Here is a 19,565-nt window from a genome sequence, read left to right on the forward strand (position 1 = left end):
TTGTTGAGCCCGTCAGAACTTCAACCTGACCGTCGTGGATGTGGAGCGGGTTAGCTTCGAGGCAGAGTCCAGAGCTCGTGGGGGAGTCGGAGAAGGGTACTTACGTTTCGTTGAAAGCAAAGACCGATGAGAGCCAAGAAGAGAGCACCAAATACTGATAGAACCGTACAACATCCAGCTGTTCGAGAACAAGGAGGAGAGGAGTAGGGGAAGGCGTTGTTGATGAAGTCGAGTGGGGAGCGAGAGATGGATCCGTTCGGGTCAATAGCGATATAGGATAGATGCAGAGGAAGTAGCTTACCCAATGGCGTTCCTACGAGAGGTCTAGACATGATTGAGAGAGGTTCGATGACGAGAGCAAAGCAACGCGAAACGCTTCTCTCACTTCTTACTCAAACTCTTCCGGATAATGCAGCGTATTCATCTCACAAGAGCGCGACGGACAGTCCTCCCACGAACCGGCATTCGATATTCCTCCTCCAGAACTCCCTCCTCTGATATCGAAGTCGATGAACTTTGTCTCCCTCTCACCTCTCCGTACACTCTTTCCTCACTCCTACCACCAGCGTCAAGCTCGACTCCCTCTCCCCTCAGTCCGGAAACCATCGCGAAACTTCACAAGCTCTCGGCACTCCTTCCTCCGAATCCTCAAGATCCCTCGACCTCCTCCCACCTAGCCGGTCTCGAAGAGCTGATCTCGATAGTACAAAGAGTGAGGGATGTAGACACAAGTGAACTAGGGTTGAAAGAGGGAGAAATGATTGATGCGAGAATACGAGCGGAGCCGATTCCGATTGATTTAATGGCGAGTAGAGCGGGAAGGGCAATCGAGGAATTGGAGGTCGATGGAGAGACGTTGCTGAAGGGTGCAGAGAGGAGGGAAGGGAGATTTTTCGTGGCGCAAATGCCGGAGAATGTTCGGACGAGGAAAGCATCTTCTTCTGCCTCTGCGACGGGTTCGGCTGAAGAGGACCCGCTTTAAGTTACGAGGGTCGGTAAGTGATTTCGCTCTGCTATTTATCGCATCGTAAACCTGACTTCGCGTCGACCTGTAGCGGGCTATCAGGAGTTTCTTCAGTTTTCGAGTTTTTGCCGTGTTGTCTCAATGTTCGAGCGCGCCTGGAAGGAATGTAGTCGTTTACAAAGCATAGCTTCTCAAACCTTGAGAGATAACAGAGGAAACAACATAACAAGAACAAGGCTATGAGAGACAAACTGCAAAGATCACGTTGACGACGAGCAAAACTTCTTCCCGCACGATCTGAGAGGCCTGGGTGTACTGCCTAGCATCCTCGAGTCTATCACCCAAAAACTTCCCTCGCAATTGTCGATTTGACGCATCCCAGCAAGGAAACTTATCTGTCTAAATGCCCAGAATGCTCATTAATCGAGACGTCAACGACCCGTTCACCCACGAGGTCGCGAAATGCCTGAAGAGTTGGGTTCCCATCGATGCACGAGCGCGGCGAGAGAAGACTCACTCGTCGAATCGTCACTCTTGTGAGGTGACTGCCGTAAGTCCCAGCGGTCGCCGAGCAAGACAAGAGTTGAGAAGCGCGGAGACGGTTCAGCGTTAAGACCTGCAAATTGCTACCAACGTCCACGATTTGGTTAGCGCAAGTGGCTCGTCTGAGAGATCGGAAACTAACTCACAACTCAATTCGAAGGATGCAGGTGTAGGACTCCGTCTGAGAGAGTCGTTGCGTCCGAAGTGAACTTGATTGATGAAGTCGTCTTGTTCGCTCGCGAGTCGGCTTAGGGCAGCGGTTCGGGTCTAGTGATGGATTTCGCGGTACTATTGATCCGGTATCAGGAGGAGGGCGATCTAGGTGTAGTGAGCGGAGGAGAACAAGGACGCTCGCTCGAGAACAACTCAAATCGCTTCTTCCCCTCCTTACTCCTTCATGATCCAAGATCAGATGATCTGACTGCGCTCAGAAGATCTTCACGCCCTACCTCCGCTCCAAACGGCACCAGTCCCCATCAGTCGACACTTCCCCCTTCGCCCTTCATCTCGCGCGATTCTCTCCGATCGATCACTTCAACCGCACACTCGCTGGATCGTCCGTAGTCACACACAGGCTGCATCGATGTACGCCAGAGATTCACACGGTAGCCGGGCGGATTGAACGCAAGGAATGAGGGACGATCAACCTCACCCTCTTCCGAGGCTCACAGAGTTCTCTGGGCAGCGGTGAGTTACGTCGTTGGGTTCTTCGCCGGGGCACGGTCGCTGGGTACTGACGGGACGGGAACGAAGGATTTGAGATCTCGACTAAGATCTTAAATTCCAGATTCTTTCGCATTCGTACGAAACTGAACTCGCGACCGAATGAGAGAGTGCGAGAGTGAGGAAACAGCAATTCCGTGACAAAACAGGCTAGAGTCTTCGAGGAGACACGGTTGTAGTAGAGAACAAGGTAGAGAAGCGATGCAAAATCAGAGTGCATGAGGGTAGGGTCGGGAGCCGGATCGTATTGTACGCGTCCTTCCGGGATGGTGCGACGCGTACAATACGATCCGGCTCCCGCACTTTCACTTCCAAGCTCTCGCGTCTTCGATCTGGATAAAATTGCTGTTTCTGGCTTACAAGACCACATCTCGTCTCCCACGACCGTCGTTCGTCTCGCTCTCTCCCGTTCTCCCGACGACTGCGACATCCGTCTTCGATTCGTTCCCGAGGAAAATGGACTCATGAGAACGGACCTCGCATTCACCGGAGATCAACACCAACAACACGTTCTCCGTCGATTCTTGGGCAGAGTCGTTGCGCACAAGACCAGACTCGATAGCGAGTTGCTCTCACCCCTCGAACTCGAGCGCGTGTTGGGATGTGACCTACTCGAAAAAGTGAGTTCACATTCGTTGTTGTGTCAAACCGTGCGCTGATCTTGCTCGACTCTCTACCAGCTCGCAGGCTTCTCCGATTCTGTGATCGAACACCGCGACGCTTTCAACGCAGCTCTGTTCTTGCAGCAAAATGCTGGTGCCAACCACGCTACCGATGTATTCCAGGTCAGTTCCTTCTTTCTCTTCCTCTCTTCTCAACTCTTGCTTCTGTTGAGCTGATTTTGGAAACTTCTTTTCTCGCTCAGGTTCGAATCAGGAAGCAGAAAGACCGTTCCTTTACGGCTGTTTACCTCCTCCTGCCGTCGAAGGAGTTCTCTGGGACGCGTATCAATGCGTTGTTCATTCCCCTCGACGCGGAAGCTTTCGGTGCAGCTATCGACGCAGGTTCTGCCCCTGTGAGTCTCTTTCGGTTTCCGCTGACATGATCACGTTGCTGACGTTCCGGGCGTTCAGTCTTTCCCTTCTGCAACTATTCCATCTACAATCTACGGGACGATCTCGGCCACTCCTCCTCACCTCCTCCACGTCGGTAGCGAAACTTTCGGCGACGTCGCACGTTTCTTCAAATCAACACCTGCTGGTAGGACAGCCCTTCCTCGCATCGCTGCACACATTACGTCGGTTCGACAGTTCGATTCCGTTCTCGCCCAGGCACGGATCAACGTCAAATCCAAGTCGAAATCGAAACCGAAAGGTCGCACTTCTTCAACCGTTTCAAAGAAACAAGTAGCCAGATCTTCTCCCAACGAGGAGGAGGAACCAAAAGAGGAAGAGGTGGGAGAGTCGAGTGAGAGTGAGGCTGAGAAGAGTAGGAAGAAGAAGAGAGGGAGGAAGGGAGGGAAGAAGGGAGGGAGAAACAAACCCAAACCCTCTGCTTCGAAATCGACGACAACGGCGAAACCGAAACGTCCAATGCCTCAAGTGGCAGCGATCGGAGACAGTCTAGCGAAGACTCGAGGGAGGAGGAGCATGACTCCGAAGAATTACTGCATCGATCGTGACTCTTCCTCCTCCGTCGACGATCACGACGACGACGACGACGACGACAACTCCGACTCTCCTACCGTCGCTCCACCTCCTCTTTCCGCTTCCGGCTCGATCGGTTCTCCCTGTCCCCCGATCGCTTCGACTTCGCAAAACCAAAACTCTCCGTACCGTCCAGTCCCCTCGAACGCTCTCAAACAACAACAACTTCTTCCAGATCCTACCGCTTCCTCTTCGGCTGCGAGTCCCGCCAAACCCGCTTCCGTTAAATCGTCGGAGCGTAAACGAACGATCTCGATCGAGAGTAGCGAGGAGGAGGAAGTCAAAGCGGTAGAGAAGAAGAAACCGGATGGGAAGAACAAGAAGCAAAAGAAGGACGACCTCGACTCGCTCTCGGGAGACTTGACCGACTACGACGACCTCAACGTCAAATCCAAGCCGAAAACGAAAACGAAAGGTCGCACTTCTTCAACCGTTTCAAAGAAACAAGTCGCCAGATCCTCTCCCGACCCAATCTCGGCGCCTCTCGATTCTTCCGCTGCTGCCACTTCGAAATCCGCTCCTGAACCCGTCAACGATTCTTCATCGGCTTCGAATGCGGTAGGACAACCTCTCGAACGCCAACTCTCGGATCACTTCGGAGCTCAAGCGATGCAAATCGAAAAACGTCAAGAGAAATCAGACGACGACTTTCACATCAGCCCAGTCAAGAAAGGTGAGAGGAAATCGACAGTGAATAGAACTAGGACGAAATCAGTTGAGAGCGGTCAAGGTAACGGGAAAGGAAAAGAGAGGGAAAAGGAGGTTCGTAAGGCTCAAGTCGAAAAGGGGAAGAAAAGGAAGATTGCGGAGTCGGAAAGTGATGCCGATGACGAGAGTGAAGAACCGAGTGAAGCGGAAGAATCAGACGACGACGAGGAGAAGAACAAGAGTAAAGGGAAAGGAGTTGCGAAAGCAGGGGCCGTACCAAAAGTATTGAACAAAGTTCAAGTCGACAAAGTACGTCTACTCTCGCTTCGCTTTGACTTGAGGTATCCCACTAACGAATGGCTCTTCACCGATGTTAGGAGAACGAGAAGGTACCGACTCCGAAACCGAAAGCCGTTTCCGCTCTCGCTCGCGGCAGGGATCGTTTCGCTAGTCCTTTCTCGAAAACTCCTCGACCTGGAAGTAAGTGCACCTTCTCCTCGTCCGTACTCGCACGAACGTCACTCACGGATCGTTTTTTGTTCTAGCTCTCGCCGACATTATCGCGAAGAAGGGGATCGGATCTCATCATTCTCCCGGCTTGTCAGCTCGTGCCAAAGTTCCCTCGCTTCACCCGAACCTAAAACGTCCTCCTCCTACTCGCAAGGTCATTACGGAGAAACGACCGGTCAAGAAGAAGAAGAAGGGAGAGTACAGTTGTTCCGACGAAGAAAAGGTCAATTTCGGATTCCTTCTCCCTGCTCCTCTCCTCTCGCGTCGAACTTGACTGATCCTTGTGATGATCGATCTTTACAGCCTTGGTACGAGGCGAAGGATCCCGAAGAATGGGACTCAGACGATTGCGCGAGGTGGAGGAGGAGGCAGCAACGAATCGATAAAGGACTCCCCGCTGACACTGAGAGCGACTCTAATTCCGACTAGGGATGCGCCCTCATGCCGCTCAAGCTTTCTTGGAGTCACTCTTTCCCACTTTCTCTGTTTCTTCTTTCTTCCGCGAATTGTTTTGCTATCTTCCTCTTCCTGACCCTACGTAAACTACCGAGGAAAAAACGAGCGTCAACAGCGTTGAGGAATGAAAGTCAGAGAGTGAACGTACTCGACTGTTCGAGTCATCTTCTGTGTGGAGCAGTCGGCAAGCGATCGGAACGTCCATGTTGAAGGTACCGAGGGGATTACCGATTCCGCGACTCATGAATGGCGATTTCAATGAACGTTGATCTTCCCGTAGTCGGTCCATGAACTGACGAAGACCCGGGTTCCCTGACGATAAACTGTGTTGAGCGAGAATAATGAGAGTCTCGATACCGTATCGTGCACCAACCGAAGCCGCGATGGCGTCGGGGGCGAAGGCAACGCAGAACGGTTTCAGGACTTCATGAAGGTTCGAGGACGAGGTGGTACGAGCGACCTTGCGAAAGTGAGCGATGACGGTACGAGATGAACCAGCCTGAGTGAGGAGCCGAAGATCAGCAAATCGTGAGAAAAGAGAAAGAGAAAGCGTTTCGAACCGGGTCCGAGACTTCGCTCGCATATGAAGCCCACCTCCTATGCCATCTCCATGTCCATCCGGCATATTTACCACCTAGCGAATACCACAAAGCATGGGCAGAGTGATCATCCAGGGGTTCGCATCCGTAATCGCCAGGGTCAAAAGAGAGACCGAGGTAAGATCCAGCAACGAAAGCCGCTCCAGCAGGGTTGAGAGAGAGAACACGGGCAAAGATCTCGGTGGACTGTTGAAGGGGGAGAGTGATCCAAGCGACAGTTTGAGGAGTGACATCACGAAGGAGATCAGAATCGGCGACGAGTAGAAGGGAGCGGGCGATAAGGAAGGGCAACACGACAAGGACGCCTAGAGGGAAAAAACGTTACAATCAAGACGATATGACCATCCGATCGGGACGAGCATAACGTACAAGGATCCAATTCGATTCGGCTGATTTTAGTCCAATCTATACCGAGTAGCTCGTATCCCAAGGTCTCCTTCCTTCGACGCAGAGCATTGTCGAATCCAGCCTGTAAGATGCGATCAGGGATGACCAATCCCGCGGGATACTGGTCCAGGAACCAAGAGCTGATATCATCCTTGTTCGGAACGATAACTCCTTTCCGCCTATCCGCTCCCTTCTTCAACCGTTCTAAATCGATAAGTCCAACGTAGTCTTCGATGATCCGGGCTTCAGCCGCGGAGATATAGTGGGTGAGTTGTCCTCGGAGGAATTTGGTTGTGAGCGAGAGAGAGAGAATCGAAGGGTAGTCGAGGTGAAGGAGAATTCCGCCGAGAGTCTCAGAGAACACCGCTTCTAAGCCAGACTTACTAGTCCAGGAAGCGTTGTCCCCTGAGTGTTGGTTGGCCATGAGAGGGTGAAAAGTCGTAAGAGCGAAGAGAGGGGGGGGGACTGGTGTCAACACGGTAGTGGCAGAGGTACGAAAGTGAGCGACCAAGTGATGTCTCAGAGGACCTCGGGCGGACGAGGGACGAGAAAGAGATGGAGGAGAGAAAGAGGCTTCAAAGATGATCGATGATCTGGAAGTGATCTCCGCTTCTTCCTCAACGCCGCCGGAGAACACCGCCTTTAGTTGATCCAGGATCTGCTAGTTCGTTCCGGGGGCTCTCGACCCAATCCAATCCCGAATGTCGATTCCGGCGATCGTCCCTCGTCAATTTCCTTCCGACTGGCCTAAACCACTGCTCTCGATCAGACTAGATTCGCTACCTCCCTTACCGAAGATCGAGAATGCAAACGTCGCGGCGGAAGCGCGGGCCCAAGCAATCGATTTCGTGACGGGAAGCGAGCCGACTGCGTTGGATTGCTACAATGCCGAGCTTCGCTCAAACAGGCGTCTGGAATGGATTGGAGACGCTCAGCTGGACGTCATCGTTAGGACGCAGCTGAGAAGTAGATTCCCGAAGCTCCTAACAGGCGGCTTGTCGGTGAGTCTTTAGTCTAAGCCGTTTAATCTCAAAATACTCAGCTGACGATCGACTCGGCAGCACCTGCGAGACGGGCTGTTGTCCAAACTCAACGCTCTGCTATCTGGCGAGCTGCTACCGGTTGGACTCGACACTGACAAAGGCAGCATCGAAGCATTACAAGACTGTCGCAAATCTGTTCGAAGCTCATGTCGGAGGTGTTTGCACCAGCAGAGTCGAAGGATGGAAACTTATGGAAAACTGGGTGGAGAGTCTATTATCCGTTGAGGTGATACCCGAACTGCTGGAGATCACCGAACGGTCTTATTCGGTTGCGGTCTCGTCGCGGGGATGGGATGGGACTAGGAAAAGGGCGTTGGAGCACGGGTCAGACTCATCTGGTACGGTCCCTTCGCTACCAAGATCTCGAACCGAGGTGGTTGACGCAAGTATTGCAGCAAAACGGCGCCGACAGGACCCGCTGGCACCGCTATGCCCTTGTGGAGGTTTCGCAATCCTCAAGGCAGTTCCGACAACGGCGCATGGTTGGATTGACACTGTGGTAACGGGCGAGGGGTGGCACAGCTCTCTCAGTCGAAACGGGGAGTTGAAGGCGTGCGGTTCGGGGAAGAAATTGCTTCAGTCAAGAGAAGCAGCAATAGGCTCATATTTCCAAGCAGTTCACGAAGGAGGTACGGGAGCTTAGTCTTACTAGGTGGTCATGCGATAAGCCGCAATTTATCACGTTCATACCCATGGAAATCGTCGGACTCGAATCGGGTATCGAAGTTGAGCATTCTCGGTCTTATTTCTGGATTTTGCGGCAGATTCGACGCAGGTAAGCTGCGACATGAGGCATAAAGGGTAACGTATAGAGAGATGTTGGAATTATTGACGGTCCATCACCGCAAACTTCCCTTCACAATCATCGATCTAAATGGCCTGAATGTTCGTTGATAGAGACATCGACATGCACAAAAGCTCGTTCAATCCCGCTCAAGCATTCTAGCCCATACTGGCAGCTCTCGCCTAAGTTATGAGCGTCGGTTAAGGAGCAATTTGGAGGGAGGACGATGTCGACTTCGACGACCTGAGAATCGAGAGAAAGAAAAGTTGAGAGAAAAGCCCAAACGAGAGGCAAGGAGAGACGTACGTAAGCATCTCCGGCGTGATACATCGATAGATGTTGAATAGCCGTGACGAGTGGCGAGAATCGAGTCAAGAGATAAGCGACGCGCTAGAAAGAAGATCGAAGGATCAGTCTCCACTCGACGAGTTCTACTTTATCAGAGAACAGACGTACTTGATGCTCGTGTGGAGGAGCTCTTCTGCCAGTGAGTTTCCGAACGTTCTCAAGCAGCGTCTTTGTCCAATTGACCATGACTGCTCGAGCGAGTTGTTAGTTAAACTCTCCTTCTCGAACCATACCGAGGAGAGTGCTTACTGTACAGAGATAAAACAGCTCCGCCGATCGCGTCCATATATTTGAAGTGAATCAAAGTCCCGAGGAAAGGAAACATGATCGAAAAAACGTTGAAGATACAATCGGTTTCGGCGTCTTGTTGCAGCGCTTCCACCGCGGTGGTCTTGATCGCTCTACAGGCCACCCAGACCAGTCCTATTCATTCGTGAGGAGCGTATACTTCGGTCAGAATTAGGCTTCACAATGGCGACAAGCTTTAAAGAGGAAGGGAGACACACCTTTGATGACGATAGTAGCGCCCATCACGCCCAATGCGATTGCTCCTATCGGTTGTTCCACCAGGTCTTTGTCGAGGATCCTTTGAACCGATTCTATGAAGACTTGGAGGAACGACGAAATCATGAACACCGAGAAAACAAGGACTCCGAGGGGTTCCATTCGACTTTTACCGGTACTGAAGATTCGTCAATAATCCAGAGAGACGTCAGTGCCCGAGAACGCTAATTGAGTCTATAGCACAAATCAATAGAAAGGGAGAGAACCGGGAAAAGGAGAGACCACGGAAAACTTCGCGAGGACTCACGGGTAGATGTATTTCGACTTCCAATCTTTGTGCTCGATATCTGAAGGAATCGGGGCGAGTAGTGGTCAGCTTCCGCTCTGATTGGGTAGTTTTTAGCCGTTTTTTGGCTTGAGCTGGAGTTCGTTTCTCTTCTCTTCTCTGCGAGACTCAGGCGATCCAGGAGAATCGATCGAGAGAGATAAAACTTACATCTCGCCGTGCCAAAGATGATCAATCTGTTCCGCCGGTAAGAAAGAGGTTTTCAGCGACATGGACCCAAAAGTCGCAAGAGAAAAGAGGAAAACGAGGAGAGCAACAAAACACTCACGTCGACAAGAAATCCATCGCGGAATCGACAGTACTTGCGATTAACGACATTGAATGGGAAATGAAAACGACGGCGACTTTGGCGACCAGGAGCAGTACATTGACGAAGAAATTTAGATTTATTGCGAACTTGACGGAAGCTGCCATCTGATCTTCTTTTGCGGAATTCGACGTCTGTTTAGCAGTGCTGTATCAGTATCGTTTCGACGGCAGGTATAGGCAGGGAGGAAGCGAAGAGAGAGGGAAAGGAAAGCTCACGGTAAGTAAAGGAGTTAATTCCCCTGTCGCAGCTTTCGCTCGCGCATTGTCCAAGATCTCGTCGACCTCTTTGAAACCATCCAAAATCTCGTTCTGTGCCTCGTAAAACTTCCTCAATCCCTTCGACATTTTCTTCAGCGCTTCATCCGAAACTCGATACTTCTCGAATTCTCCTGCCCTGTCGTCAATCAACCCTGCGACCTGTCATCGACAAAGGCAGAGTCAGGATGAGCGAGACCCTCAAGTGAAAGAGACGGAGTACTGACTTTGAGCACAGATTCTTGACGTTGAAGAGGCCTACTTTCGCCGTTTTCCGCGCCCAACACGACAGTTCTCGTGCTATCCCTCAAGGCTCCGTACCCGTTCATACTGTTGCTCGTCGACATACTCAGGGTATGTTTTCTTCTTGGTCTTCCCCTCCTTCGATCATCAGTATAACTCGACGAGTGAGTTACTAAGGCGTCGCTTTCTTCCGCCTCGGTATCCGAATCCAACGGGAACCTTGAGCTCATTGACGACGATGGTAAGATCGGATAGCTTTGACCGTTCGATTCGAGCGCCGACTCCTCATCTATGGAGTCGATCAACTTTGAGTTGAGTAATCTTTGAGATCTGTTGAGTGAGGATTCTCGTTCGGAAGAGCTCGAGCGCCTCCCATTCGGTGCCATCTTCAGGTCAAGCTTCCGGAAGTCGAGCTGGTGATGCAGCAGAAGAGTCGATTGGTTCGGAAACAAACGAGATCTCATCATCTCTCTCTTTCCTTCTCTCCTCCACCCGCAATGTGGAGACAAGTGCTCGAATCGCCTACAGAACAAACTCAATTCCTCTCGTTACTCGATGAATACTTCTCCAGGCCTCCCCCGATCCCTTCCGCTGCAAAACTTCCCTCCTCTTCTTCCCCTCGTCATTTACCCCCCTCTCATGCTTCCTCAAGATCCTCTCCAGCTAGACCGGCATCATTGGTGACGACACCAGCAACTCGAGGACCTTCGGCACCTTCACCCGCTCCTCAAACCGAATCGTTTTCTTCTCGAGTACAAACAGCGGCTGCAGGAGCAGCTCTCAGGAATACAACAGCAACTAGTTCGGCACTGCGTCAAGCAGGTTTATCCCAGTCAGCCTCTCAGTCGATAGCTGGGTTCGGAGCGAAACACCACGAAACGTTGGCTCCTCATTTGGCGAATGCCGCGAGACAAGGAATGAAAATGCAGCAACAACAGGAGGAAGGACCTAAGAAACCTAGCGGTCTGCAGTCGTCGAAGTGTGAGTAATACGTTCGTCCACATACGCGAGGGAAAAGCTGACTCCCCTCTCGCAATCAGCTATGGCCGGAGTCGGAGACACTTCTTCAGGAAAAAACGTAAGTCTCTCGCTCTCCCAAACTGCTCGTCCTTTATCTCAGACCCTCTGCACGAAGACAGTTCACAAAAGCTCTCTTCAGCTCGAAAGGCGCGTTATCAAAAGCTGAACAAGACAAGGACAAATACACTGGACCACTTTACGTTAAACCGACGACTACTCCGGGGACAATCTCTCACGCTCCCCCACCTAGACGAGGTGCAGCTCCACCTCCTCCGCCCTCGTCGACAGCATCGTCAGGCGTTAAGAGAGTGAAAGCGTTGTACGATTACGAAGGGACAGAAACGGAAGATTTGCCCGTTGTGGAGGGGGAGGAGTTGACGGTGATAGAACAAGGTCAGTGCCTCTTGACCTACTGATCAGATCACTTGAACGTTGCTGATCTGAAACCGCGATCGATAGTTGGGGAAGATTGGTTGAAATGTAGGAATGCTCGTGGAGGCGAAGGGCTTTTACCCAAGAACTACACGGAAGCGCTATAAATGCCTACGAGAAGACGGATGTGAAGGAGTCAGTATTTGTCATAAGCATGGGAAATTCGAAATTGTTGTTGTCTCCATCAAGCTGCAAGTTTCCAGCCGACGACTCGCCTTGGAGAGAAGCAGATCAAGCCTGCTCTCAGGTCACCCTCTCGTCATCGCTGGGGTTTCGCGAACATGACCAAGGTATTTAAGACAGCTCTCGCTCAGGCAATCCAGGGCTCAGATCAAGTCAAGCAGAAAGAAAGGTCGTTTGTGTCAAAGACCGTTGAGGTTTGCTAAAGACTGACGAGAGCGATAGTGTAGGTGAAAGTAGTATAAAGACAACGACAAAGGAAATGATTGTTGAGAAGCAAGAAAAACGACAGATAAAATAGATACGAAACGATGTATGCGAAAAGGTATGCGAGGTGTCTCTCACTGGGGATGGAGATGGTGAGTCTTTCTGAGGTGGAGCATGCACGACAAAAGACGTCTTAGATCCCGGCTTCCTCGATTCTTCTGCTCCACTCCTCGACCTCTTCTTTTCCCATTCCGCTTTTCAAGATGGGTAGTTTGTCTCCGACAGTCCCTTCGTAGTACACATCCAGTAGCTTCATCGAGGAGCGATCCAACTCTGAACGCCATAAGAGTCGAGGAGATCGCGTACGCCCGCGATACCGTTCTTCCTCCGCTCGGCTAGGTTTACGGTGTGACGACGTGGGTAAGGGAGTCGACGAAGAGAATGTAGGTTTCGAAGGAAGAGCGAGGGATTCGTCGAGAGATGGAGAGGCGGAAGAAGGAACGAGCGGAGGAGTCGATTTCGCGGAAGAAGGGGAGGTCCAATCGAAGTGAGGTACGTCGCCTCGGTGATCTCCTTGAGCATCGTCGTCCTCCGAGACTTCTGACAACGAGAAAGGGAATTGGAGAAGATCGGATTGCTTTGATTTGCCTTTGCGGTCAGCGGCGAAAAGGGCGAGAGTCGTTTGCGAAGTTTGAGGAGATGCTGGAGGGGTTTCGAGCTCCTCTTCGTCTGATGAAGAGTCGTTCCAGAGTGAGTTCGAGCAAGTTGACGAGAGCGAGGAGGAAGAGGACGAAGTGAAGGAAGGGATTGACAATTTCTTCGGAGTCGGGGTCGACGGAGGTCGCAAGGGAAGGACATCACGAATCATGGTAACGTCTGGAGATCACGATCCGAATGGTCAGCGAGTCATGAAGATGGAGAGAAGCAACAACAAGCAGCTCACATTGACGGCCTGAATCGAGAAAAGCGAAAGGATGAGGATCGAAGGAAGGTGTCGAAGCGCGAGGTCCGAACATGATGTGCGACGGCCTTCGATGTACAACGGGGTGACTGGTACGAGTGCTGACTGGTAACTGGTGACTGGAGTTGAGAACCGCGAGGGTGGTAGTTCAAGTTGAACGAGATCGCTTGAATTCGAAGTTCGCTCGAGGGTGTCGTTTGGTCCGAGAACGGGAACCGAGATAGAAGGCTGATAGGATAGAGAGAGAAAGAGAGGCGCGAGTCGACAAGAGGCAGAGATTCGAAAGGCGAAAGAAGACGTGCTTTCGTTCGCGTCGAGTCAAAAGCTGGATTGCGTCTTCGATTTCGCCATCTGAGACATGGAGGAGAAAAAGTTTATCTGAACGAGCGATGATCAGTTCGTTGATCTTTCGCAGGACCCCTGAAACTCCCTTCGAACTTAAAGGTTTTTTTCCCGAAATCTGGCCTTGATTCTCATTCTCAAAAGAGCAAATACAGCGTCTCGTTCTCATTTTGGACATTAAGATATTTGCTTGCTGGCGGGCGCTCCGAGTCGACTGCGTCGACGTCGTCGCACTCCGCCAGCCGTTGCCAAATAGGGACGATAATCTTTTTTCCTCTCTTTCTTCTCTTCTTCTTCTCTTCCTCTCTCCTTCTCCTTTCCTTCCTTTCTCACCTTCCCTTGTCCTCAACGCGGGAGATTGCCCTCGTTGCGTGTTCTCTGCCTGAGAAAGATTGGTCCTTCGCAAAAGAATCCTCAAAATCAAAGCGTGGAGATGCGATTCTTTCGTCTCTTGCTCGCCTCTCTGTTTAGCTAGACTCTAGGCATGGGGCCATTCACACCGGTAAAGGTACCGCTTGTCGCTCGTGCGCTCGAGATTGTGGTGCGATCGAAACTCAGAAAAGTTAGGGTTAGCAAACGCGAGAGTAGAATGCAGATTCCGTGAGACCGGATAGTGCAAACTTAGGATCCAGTGAACGTACTAGTGGAGAGAGATGCGACCTTTGAAGTAGGCGGTTTTGTGTCTCGAAGATGGGGTACTCCTTGCATGCGAGTTTGTGAAGAAAACTGCTGCTTTCCTCTACTCAGTACGCTTTCGCTGTTGTGGGGTCTAGAACTCAACGGACCGCCAGCAACAGCTTCAGAGCAGGTTAAAGAGCACAGAGCATCAAGCGCGAGCGCCTGAATGGGCGGTATCCGACCGTCGGACGTAAAAAGGAAGAGAACCGAAGATCAAAGCGGTCAATGCTCATCGCAGAAACTGCTCGCTCTTCGAAGTTTCAGGGCTTCCTGACAACACAGAGATATCTGATTGCTACTAAGGAAGGTCCGAGTGTAGCAGTCCAGCGCAGTGACGGTTGACAAGGAAATAGATCGCGAAGCAAGCTCATTTGCCCACAGAAGGATGGGAATTGTGCGAGAGACCCCGGATAGGGTGTATTAGCTAACCTCTGACTCCCTAGAGTGGAAAGAACCTGCAGACAACGAGTCTGAACGGCAGAATCAACGAAAGAAAAGAAATGCATGTAGAAGCTTTGTTGGCAAACAGCTACGTGTGTCACAATTTTAACAACTTAAATTCGTGGCCCGTAGCACAGTGGCTATCACTCGAACCGATTCCTGGGATTCCCGAGGTTCGATTCCGGGAACTTTCTCACTTTTTTCGCTCGATTCTCATTTTTCTCACTTTAACATATGCTACTTTTTGGAGCTTTTTGGGCCGATTCTCATTTCTCACACTTCCAACATGTCGAAAATTTTCGCTCCGAATTCTCATTTCAAAACTTTAGGTTCAAGGGGAGTTTCAGGGGTCCTTCTTTCGCCATCTCTCCCTGTCAAAGTCCGATTCGAAACTCGTACAGAAGACGCCATAGCTCGTCAAGAACATGTAGTCATTGACGATCAAGAAGGAGTATGTAGATAGAATGAAGCTGAAATGCGAAAGGATGGAGTAAGGTCGTAACAATAGAACAAGGGGCGGTGAGAGGCGATTCCGATAGGTGGTAAGAGTGAGAGGAGAATGACATTAGAGGGGTTTGTGAGTTGTGGTCGTAAGGAATGGGTATCAAAGCAAACGTTCGTGTCGCAGTAAACTCAGGCGGTATAGATTCCTACGACAACGAGGCATTAGCGTAAGTTTTGCAAAGGGTTTGGCGGAAGAGAAGGGAAAGAAACGCTTCGAGGCTTACCTCCAGATTTTTGAGTAAACCTGAAGTACTCCTGTAATCTTGCCTTGAACCTCCAGATCTAACACGCAACGCTTCGTCAGTTACCTCGGTGACTGAGATAGGCAGGTTATCGGAACTCACCATGAACCACTGATAGATTTGCAGGATGCAGTCAATGCAGAGCGCGAACGCGAATGCGAGGTAAAGAGTGTGGAATCCAGCCCTGTCCGCGTTGTCGGTTTCTCTTGTCAGCTCCACGCATATCAGAGAGCAAGAACAAGGACGTACGAGCAAAATCCGGTCGGGATACTCGTCGAGCTTGAGTTTGCGATGTAATTCGGGATCGCAGCTTTCTCGGCAGTCCATATCTCGCCACCGTGATTACATTCCCAGATCACATTCGCTTGATCTACGAACAACAGGGTCAGTAGTGACTCTGAGCAGGGCGGCAGGAGAAGCGAAGGGATCTTACAGTAATCGAGACGGAAGATCATGAGCCTAATCTCAGCGGCTCGTCAGCTACGAGTTCGCAACGATGATGAGAGAGCAGACGTACCCAGCTCGAGCAATCGAGACAATGAACACCAAAGGCATGATGAAAAACAATAAACGGGTCCACACTTCAAAGCTCGACGTCAATCGCGACTCGTTTGCCCAGAGACAGAAGAGTAAGACTCACTGTATGAAGAGTTGGCATAAGCAATCATCGACAGAAGCGAAACAGCAGCTACTGCCATCGCGATTCCTCCGTAGATCTATCCGATTCAACCTGTTCAGTTCTCTGTCTACTCCTCTGTTTCCTGTTCTGACCCCGAGTCCTACTTACTTGAGCTTCTGGATAGAGGAAGAACAGCGTTTCGCCATACATGAAGAGGATGATACCTGATTGAACGCATCGATCGAAAAAGATTAGGTTCTGAGAGCTCGTCAAAGTTCAGTAGAAGAACTGACCTCCGGCGATACTGTAGGCTGCGATCAGTAGTGCAAGGGCCATGGCTCCTCCTCGGAGCGGGAACAAGAGTAGACCTGTGAGCACGAGTAGAAACAAGAGGAAGTTGGTTGATCTGCAGGAACTTCTGAGAGCATACAGGGACTGACAGTTATCACACCAGACCATCTCGTACTGCTTCTACTGATGTCTGGGCGCGTGGAGGTGGATGCGAGGTAGTTGGAGAGGGGAAGGGGGGAGCAAGAAGCTGAGAAGCGAGGATTCGAAAGGATCACAAAGTTGAAGGTCGTGAAGAGGTCGTTAAAGGTCGTGAGGTGTCGTGAGGTGTAGTAAGGCTACAAGCATTGCACACCTGTGTCAGTACCACGATCTTGTCGATGTAAGAGAAAGAGGAACCGTGAGCTCGTAAGGGAGCTTCGAGAGGTGAAGGAGGAAAGATTCGAGAGTATGCAGGGCCGATGGGCGCAAAGCAAGTGACTCCAGGACTTACGTATCTCTTGCTTGTGATGCAATTGCGAAGAAGCTGGTAAAGGCGAGAATGAATGCAGAAGAGAGCCTGATCGTTCTGAACTCGATCGAATCTGGAGAAAGAGGTTCGTCCTCCGCCTTCCATTTTCTCATCCGACCACCTGTCTCCAGACGCCACAAATCATACAAGACGCTCATCTACAGCTTCAGGTACCGCAGAGCAGGTTTGCACCCCGTGGTTCCATCTCAAGTTGATTGACTTTCTCTTTCCTCTCCACCTTCGACGCGATGAGATGATATCCTCGACACTCTTGCGACCACTCCTGTACCTACTCTCCATCGCCGTACTCCTTCTCGCTCTCCTCTCTGTCCGTCTCCTGTTGGTGCTTCGGCGTCAGCACTCTCCCTCTAGATCTCCCTCGGAACCACGGCCTCGAGATGCCCCCTCTTCGCTCGCAATCTTCCTCGGATCCGGTAAGTATTTCCCGGAACTATAGATCAAGGCGAGGAGGAAGCTCACTGGATTAATGTAACGGTAGGAGGACACTCGGCGGAAATGATGAGGTTGATTGCTCACCTCGATTGGAATCGCTTCTCGACTCGAACCTGGATCATATCCTCTGGCGACAATTTGAGCGAGTCTAAAGCGCTGGCATTCGAACAGACGATCGGTACGGGCCAAGTTGAGTCTCGTCCAATTTCGCAATTCCCCTTCGTTCCCCTTCTCTCCTCTCTGGCACTCCTCTCTCAGTGACAAGACTGATTGAGAATACACCGCGCAGTTCAAGATTTTGAGAATACCCCGAGCTAGAACAGTCCATCAATCGTATCTAACTTCGCCATTTTCGACTCTTTACTCCCTTTCGTTCTGTCTCTACTTCATCACCGTTTCGCCCTATCTACCCGGAAGAAGCGGCAAATTTGCGGATTTGATCCTGTTGAACGGTCCAGGGAGTTGTGTGCCTATAGCGTTTGCGGCTTTTCTACCTCGTGTGAGCACCTCTCTCTTCCCTCTTCGGCCTTCGCCTTTGTCTCAAGCTCACGACCTCGACCACTCGATTGCAGTTATTCTTTCGGAAAAGCAGCTCTCCCAAACTAGTCTACATCGAGTCCTTGGCTCGAACTCGACAATTGTCACTGTCTGCGAAACTCGTGAGGCCTATCGTAGACCGATTCTTCGTTCAATGGGATTCGCTCCGAGATGACCTGAAACAAAAAGAAGAACGGATCGGAAGAGGGGCGAGGCTGAAAGCCAAGGTAGAATGTCAAGGTTGGTTAATGTGAATGAATCGCGGAATTGTGTCTTTCAATCTCTCGTTCCTCGTGAGTACTGCCAGCTTCACACAGCTTTTGGGTCCCCGTAACCTCGCACGTTTAAAGTTTCCACTCGGAGAAAGAATAGGTTCGCGTTGAATGATAGAAATGATAGAAAGAAAGAAAATACAACAGGCAAATACACAGCTCAATCGGTCTCTGAATCGTTGACAACGGAGTGGATGTCGGTGGCAAGCTACTCACGCATTCAGCTTGCAGTCACTCCGCCATCAGTCTACCTTACAAAGTGATTCAACGCCGGCGTTCGTCTGGTCTCCTCGCGTGCGAATCGAGACTTAAGAGCTTCACTCGAAAAAGGGAAGCAATATGGTCAATATCTCCTCTGCACTTCTCTCACACAGGCACTGGGATGGGTGGCATCGATGCTAGAAACTTACTTTTCGCCCTTTCGTTCCCTCGATTCGATTTGCTTCGCGGAACCTTGTCGTTTGACCCCCATTCCATACTTATAGACGAGTTCACCTGTCGGACGGGAGATTAGGGATCTCAAGGTGAATAAGCCGGCGCCGCGAGAGGTGGAGTCATGTCAGACTCACCTCCGAGAGAAGCGGAATAGAAAATCGCTGGGAGTGCGCTGATGCAGACGAAAAGGGACATCAAGGTTAGCACGGAAGTGCTCGGTACTTCAAGGAGACAACGTTCACAAGAATCGCTCACAAAAGGGAGAACCAGGCGTTCATTTGAGGTAGAACCAGATCCCGATCGGTTCGACGCACCCACCAATTCCAGACTCCTAAACCTAGAACTGCCGAGTTGATTCCAGCGTGACGAAGCACGATCCTCAACTTTTCGCCTAGAGAGAAGCTCGACGATACGTCAGCGAGCGGAGCGAACGAGTAAAACAAGTCACCGAGAGACGAACCGCTAACGTCAGGAGGAGGTTCTTTTGCGGCGTCGTCGATCGTTTGTTCGATCGAGTCTTTCTGCTTAACTTGTTTGTCCCATAATCCGAACCTAGGTGAGATTCGAGGCGAGCTGTTTCAGCAATCTTCCCTCTGTTGACCTATCGAAGAGCCGGGGGAGAATATGAGCTCACAATTCGCTCAAACCAGTCAGAACTGTCGGGATTGAGAACAGTAGTCCTCCGGCTCCCAGGTAGTGCGACAAAGTATTGACTGCAGCGGCAGGAGGGAAGATTTTCAACCACCTGCGAACGGGAAGAACGGTGATTAGCTCCACGAGAATTCGGCAACAGGAGGGAGATCGACTCACGTCAACCCTTGCGCCAATCTCGGAATGACCTGGACCGAGTCCATTAAGTAGGAAAGGGATAAAAGGCCGATCGGTAGGTGAACCGTTGCGGCGTGAATAGGGTGCGAATAGTAAGGAATGCCCATCCCAACTCGAGCCAATGGTCTGACGAGGGAGGCAATGTAGTCTCTTCTTTCATGTTGTCCTTTCGTTGTAGTCATCTTCGAGAGAGAGATTAGGGGAGACGATGTGGGGGACTCGATTCGGGAAGAAAAGGTTCTGACGAGGCGAAGCTGCGCTGGTGACCAAGCCGTGTAGTTATCGACAATCGGCGAGCAAGGTGAAT

The 19,565-nt window shown here is 51.0% G+C and overlaps 8 protein-coding genes across 8 annotated transcripts; 3 read left to right on the plus strand and 5 right to left on the minus strand.

Annotated features, from left to right (window-relative positions):
* Positions 1–409: 409 nt before the first annotated feature.
* JCM6883_003854 (uncharacterized protein) lies at positions 410–982 on the plus strand (the record flags this gene model as incomplete). Its single annotated transcript, XM_076631935.1, has 1 exon — positions 410–982. One exon carries the CDS (start codon positions 410–412, stop codon positions 980–982), a length of 573 nt encoding a protein of 190 aa, XP_076488058.1.
* Positions 983–2,496: 1,514 nt separating this feature from the next.
* Positions 2,497–5,463, plus strand: JCM6883_003855 (uncharacterized protein; the record flags this gene model as incomplete). The annotated part of the gene is made up of 7 exons (XM_076631936.1): positions 2,497–2,850; positions 2,911–3,015; positions 3,096–3,245; positions 3,304–4,833; positions 4,902–5,004; positions 5,070–5,257; positions 5,338–5,463. The coding sequence occupies 7 exons, from the start codon at positions 2,497–2,499 to the stop codon at positions 5,461–5,463; spliced, it is 2,556 nt and encodes an 851-aa protein (XP_076488059.1).
* Positions 5,464–5,568: 105 nt separating this feature from the next.
* On the minus strand, positions 5,569–6,900 carry JCM6883_003856 (uncharacterized protein; the record flags this gene model as incomplete). Its single annotated transcript, XM_076631937.1, has 4 exons — positions 5,569–5,577; positions 5,639–5,989; positions 6,051–6,394; positions 6,459–6,900. 4 exons carry the CDS (start codon positions 6,898–6,900, stop codon positions 5,569–5,571), a joined length of 1,146 nt encoding a protein of 381 aa, XP_076488060.1.
* A 1,481-nt stretch (positions 6,901–8,381) lies between these two features.
* Positions 8,382–10,694, minus strand: JCM6883_003857 (cation diffusion facilitator family transporter; the record flags this gene model as incomplete). Its single annotated transcript, XM_076631938.1, has 10 exons — positions 8,382–8,546; positions 8,610–8,693; positions 8,760–8,839; positions 8,901–9,074; positions 9,158–9,333; positions 9,463–9,502; positions 9,652–9,677; positions 9,770–9,942; positions 10,027–10,227; positions 10,293–10,694. 10 exons carry the CDS (start codon positions 10,692–10,694, stop codon positions 8,382–8,384), a joined length of 1,521 nt encoding a protein of 506 aa, XP_076488061.1.
* A 111-nt stretch (positions 10,695–10,805) lies between these two features.
* JCM6883_003858 (uncharacterized protein) lies at positions 10,806–11,867 on the plus strand (the record flags this gene model as incomplete). Its single annotated transcript, XM_076631939.1, has 4 exons — positions 10,806–11,289; positions 11,349–11,386; positions 11,448–11,721; positions 11,788–11,867. 4 exons carry the CDS (start codon positions 10,806–10,808, stop codon positions 11,865–11,867), a joined length of 876 nt encoding a protein of 291 aa, XP_076488062.1.
* A 473-nt stretch (positions 11,868–12,340) lies between these two features.
* On the minus strand, positions 12,341–13,163 carry JCM6883_003859 (uncharacterized protein; the record flags this gene model as incomplete). The annotated part of the gene is made up of 2 exons (XM_076631940.1): positions 12,341–13,023; positions 13,091–13,163. The coding sequence occupies 2 exons, from the start codon at positions 13,161–13,163 to the stop codon at positions 12,341–12,343; spliced, it is 756 nt and encodes a 251-aa protein (XP_076488063.1).
* Positions 13,164–15,202: 2,039 nt separating this feature from the next.
* On the minus strand, positions 15,203–16,393 carry JCM6883_003860 (uncharacterized protein; the record flags this gene model as incomplete). The annotated part of the gene is made up of 10 exons (XM_076631941.1): positions 15,203–15,219; positions 15,298–15,355; positions 15,418–15,499; positions 15,565–15,685; positions 15,749–15,774; positions 15,833–15,896; positions 15,956–16,031; positions 16,103–16,158; positions 16,228–16,302; positions 16,375–16,393. 10 exons carry the CDS (start codon positions 16,391–16,393, stop codon positions 15,203–15,205), a joined length of 594 nt encoding a protein of 197 aa, XP_076488064.1.
* Positions 16,394–18,401: 2,008 nt separating this feature from the next.
* JCM6883_003861 (DUF2231 domain-containing protein) lies at positions 18,402–19,440 on the minus strand (the record flags this gene model as incomplete). Its single annotated transcript, XM_076631942.1, has 6 exons — positions 18,402–18,490; positions 18,565–18,602; positions 18,686–18,821; positions 18,891–18,982; positions 19,065–19,175; positions 19,241–19,440. The coding sequence occupies 6 exons, from the start codon at positions 19,438–19,440 to the stop codon at positions 18,402–18,404; spliced, it is 666 nt and encodes a 221-aa protein (XP_076488065.1).
* Between the last annotated feature and the right edge of the window lie 125 nt (positions 19,441–19,565).

The sequence above is a fragment of the Sporobolomyces salmoneus genome (genome assembly GCF_050403485.1).
Source record: "Sporobolomyces salmoneus JCM6883 DNA, S_salmoneus_JCM6883_v1_ctg21, whole genome shotgun sequence".
Taxonomy (NCBI): Eukaryota; Fungi; Basidiomycota; class Microbotryomycetes; order Sporidiobolales; family Sporidiobolaceae; genus Sporobolomyces; species Sporobolomyces salmoneus.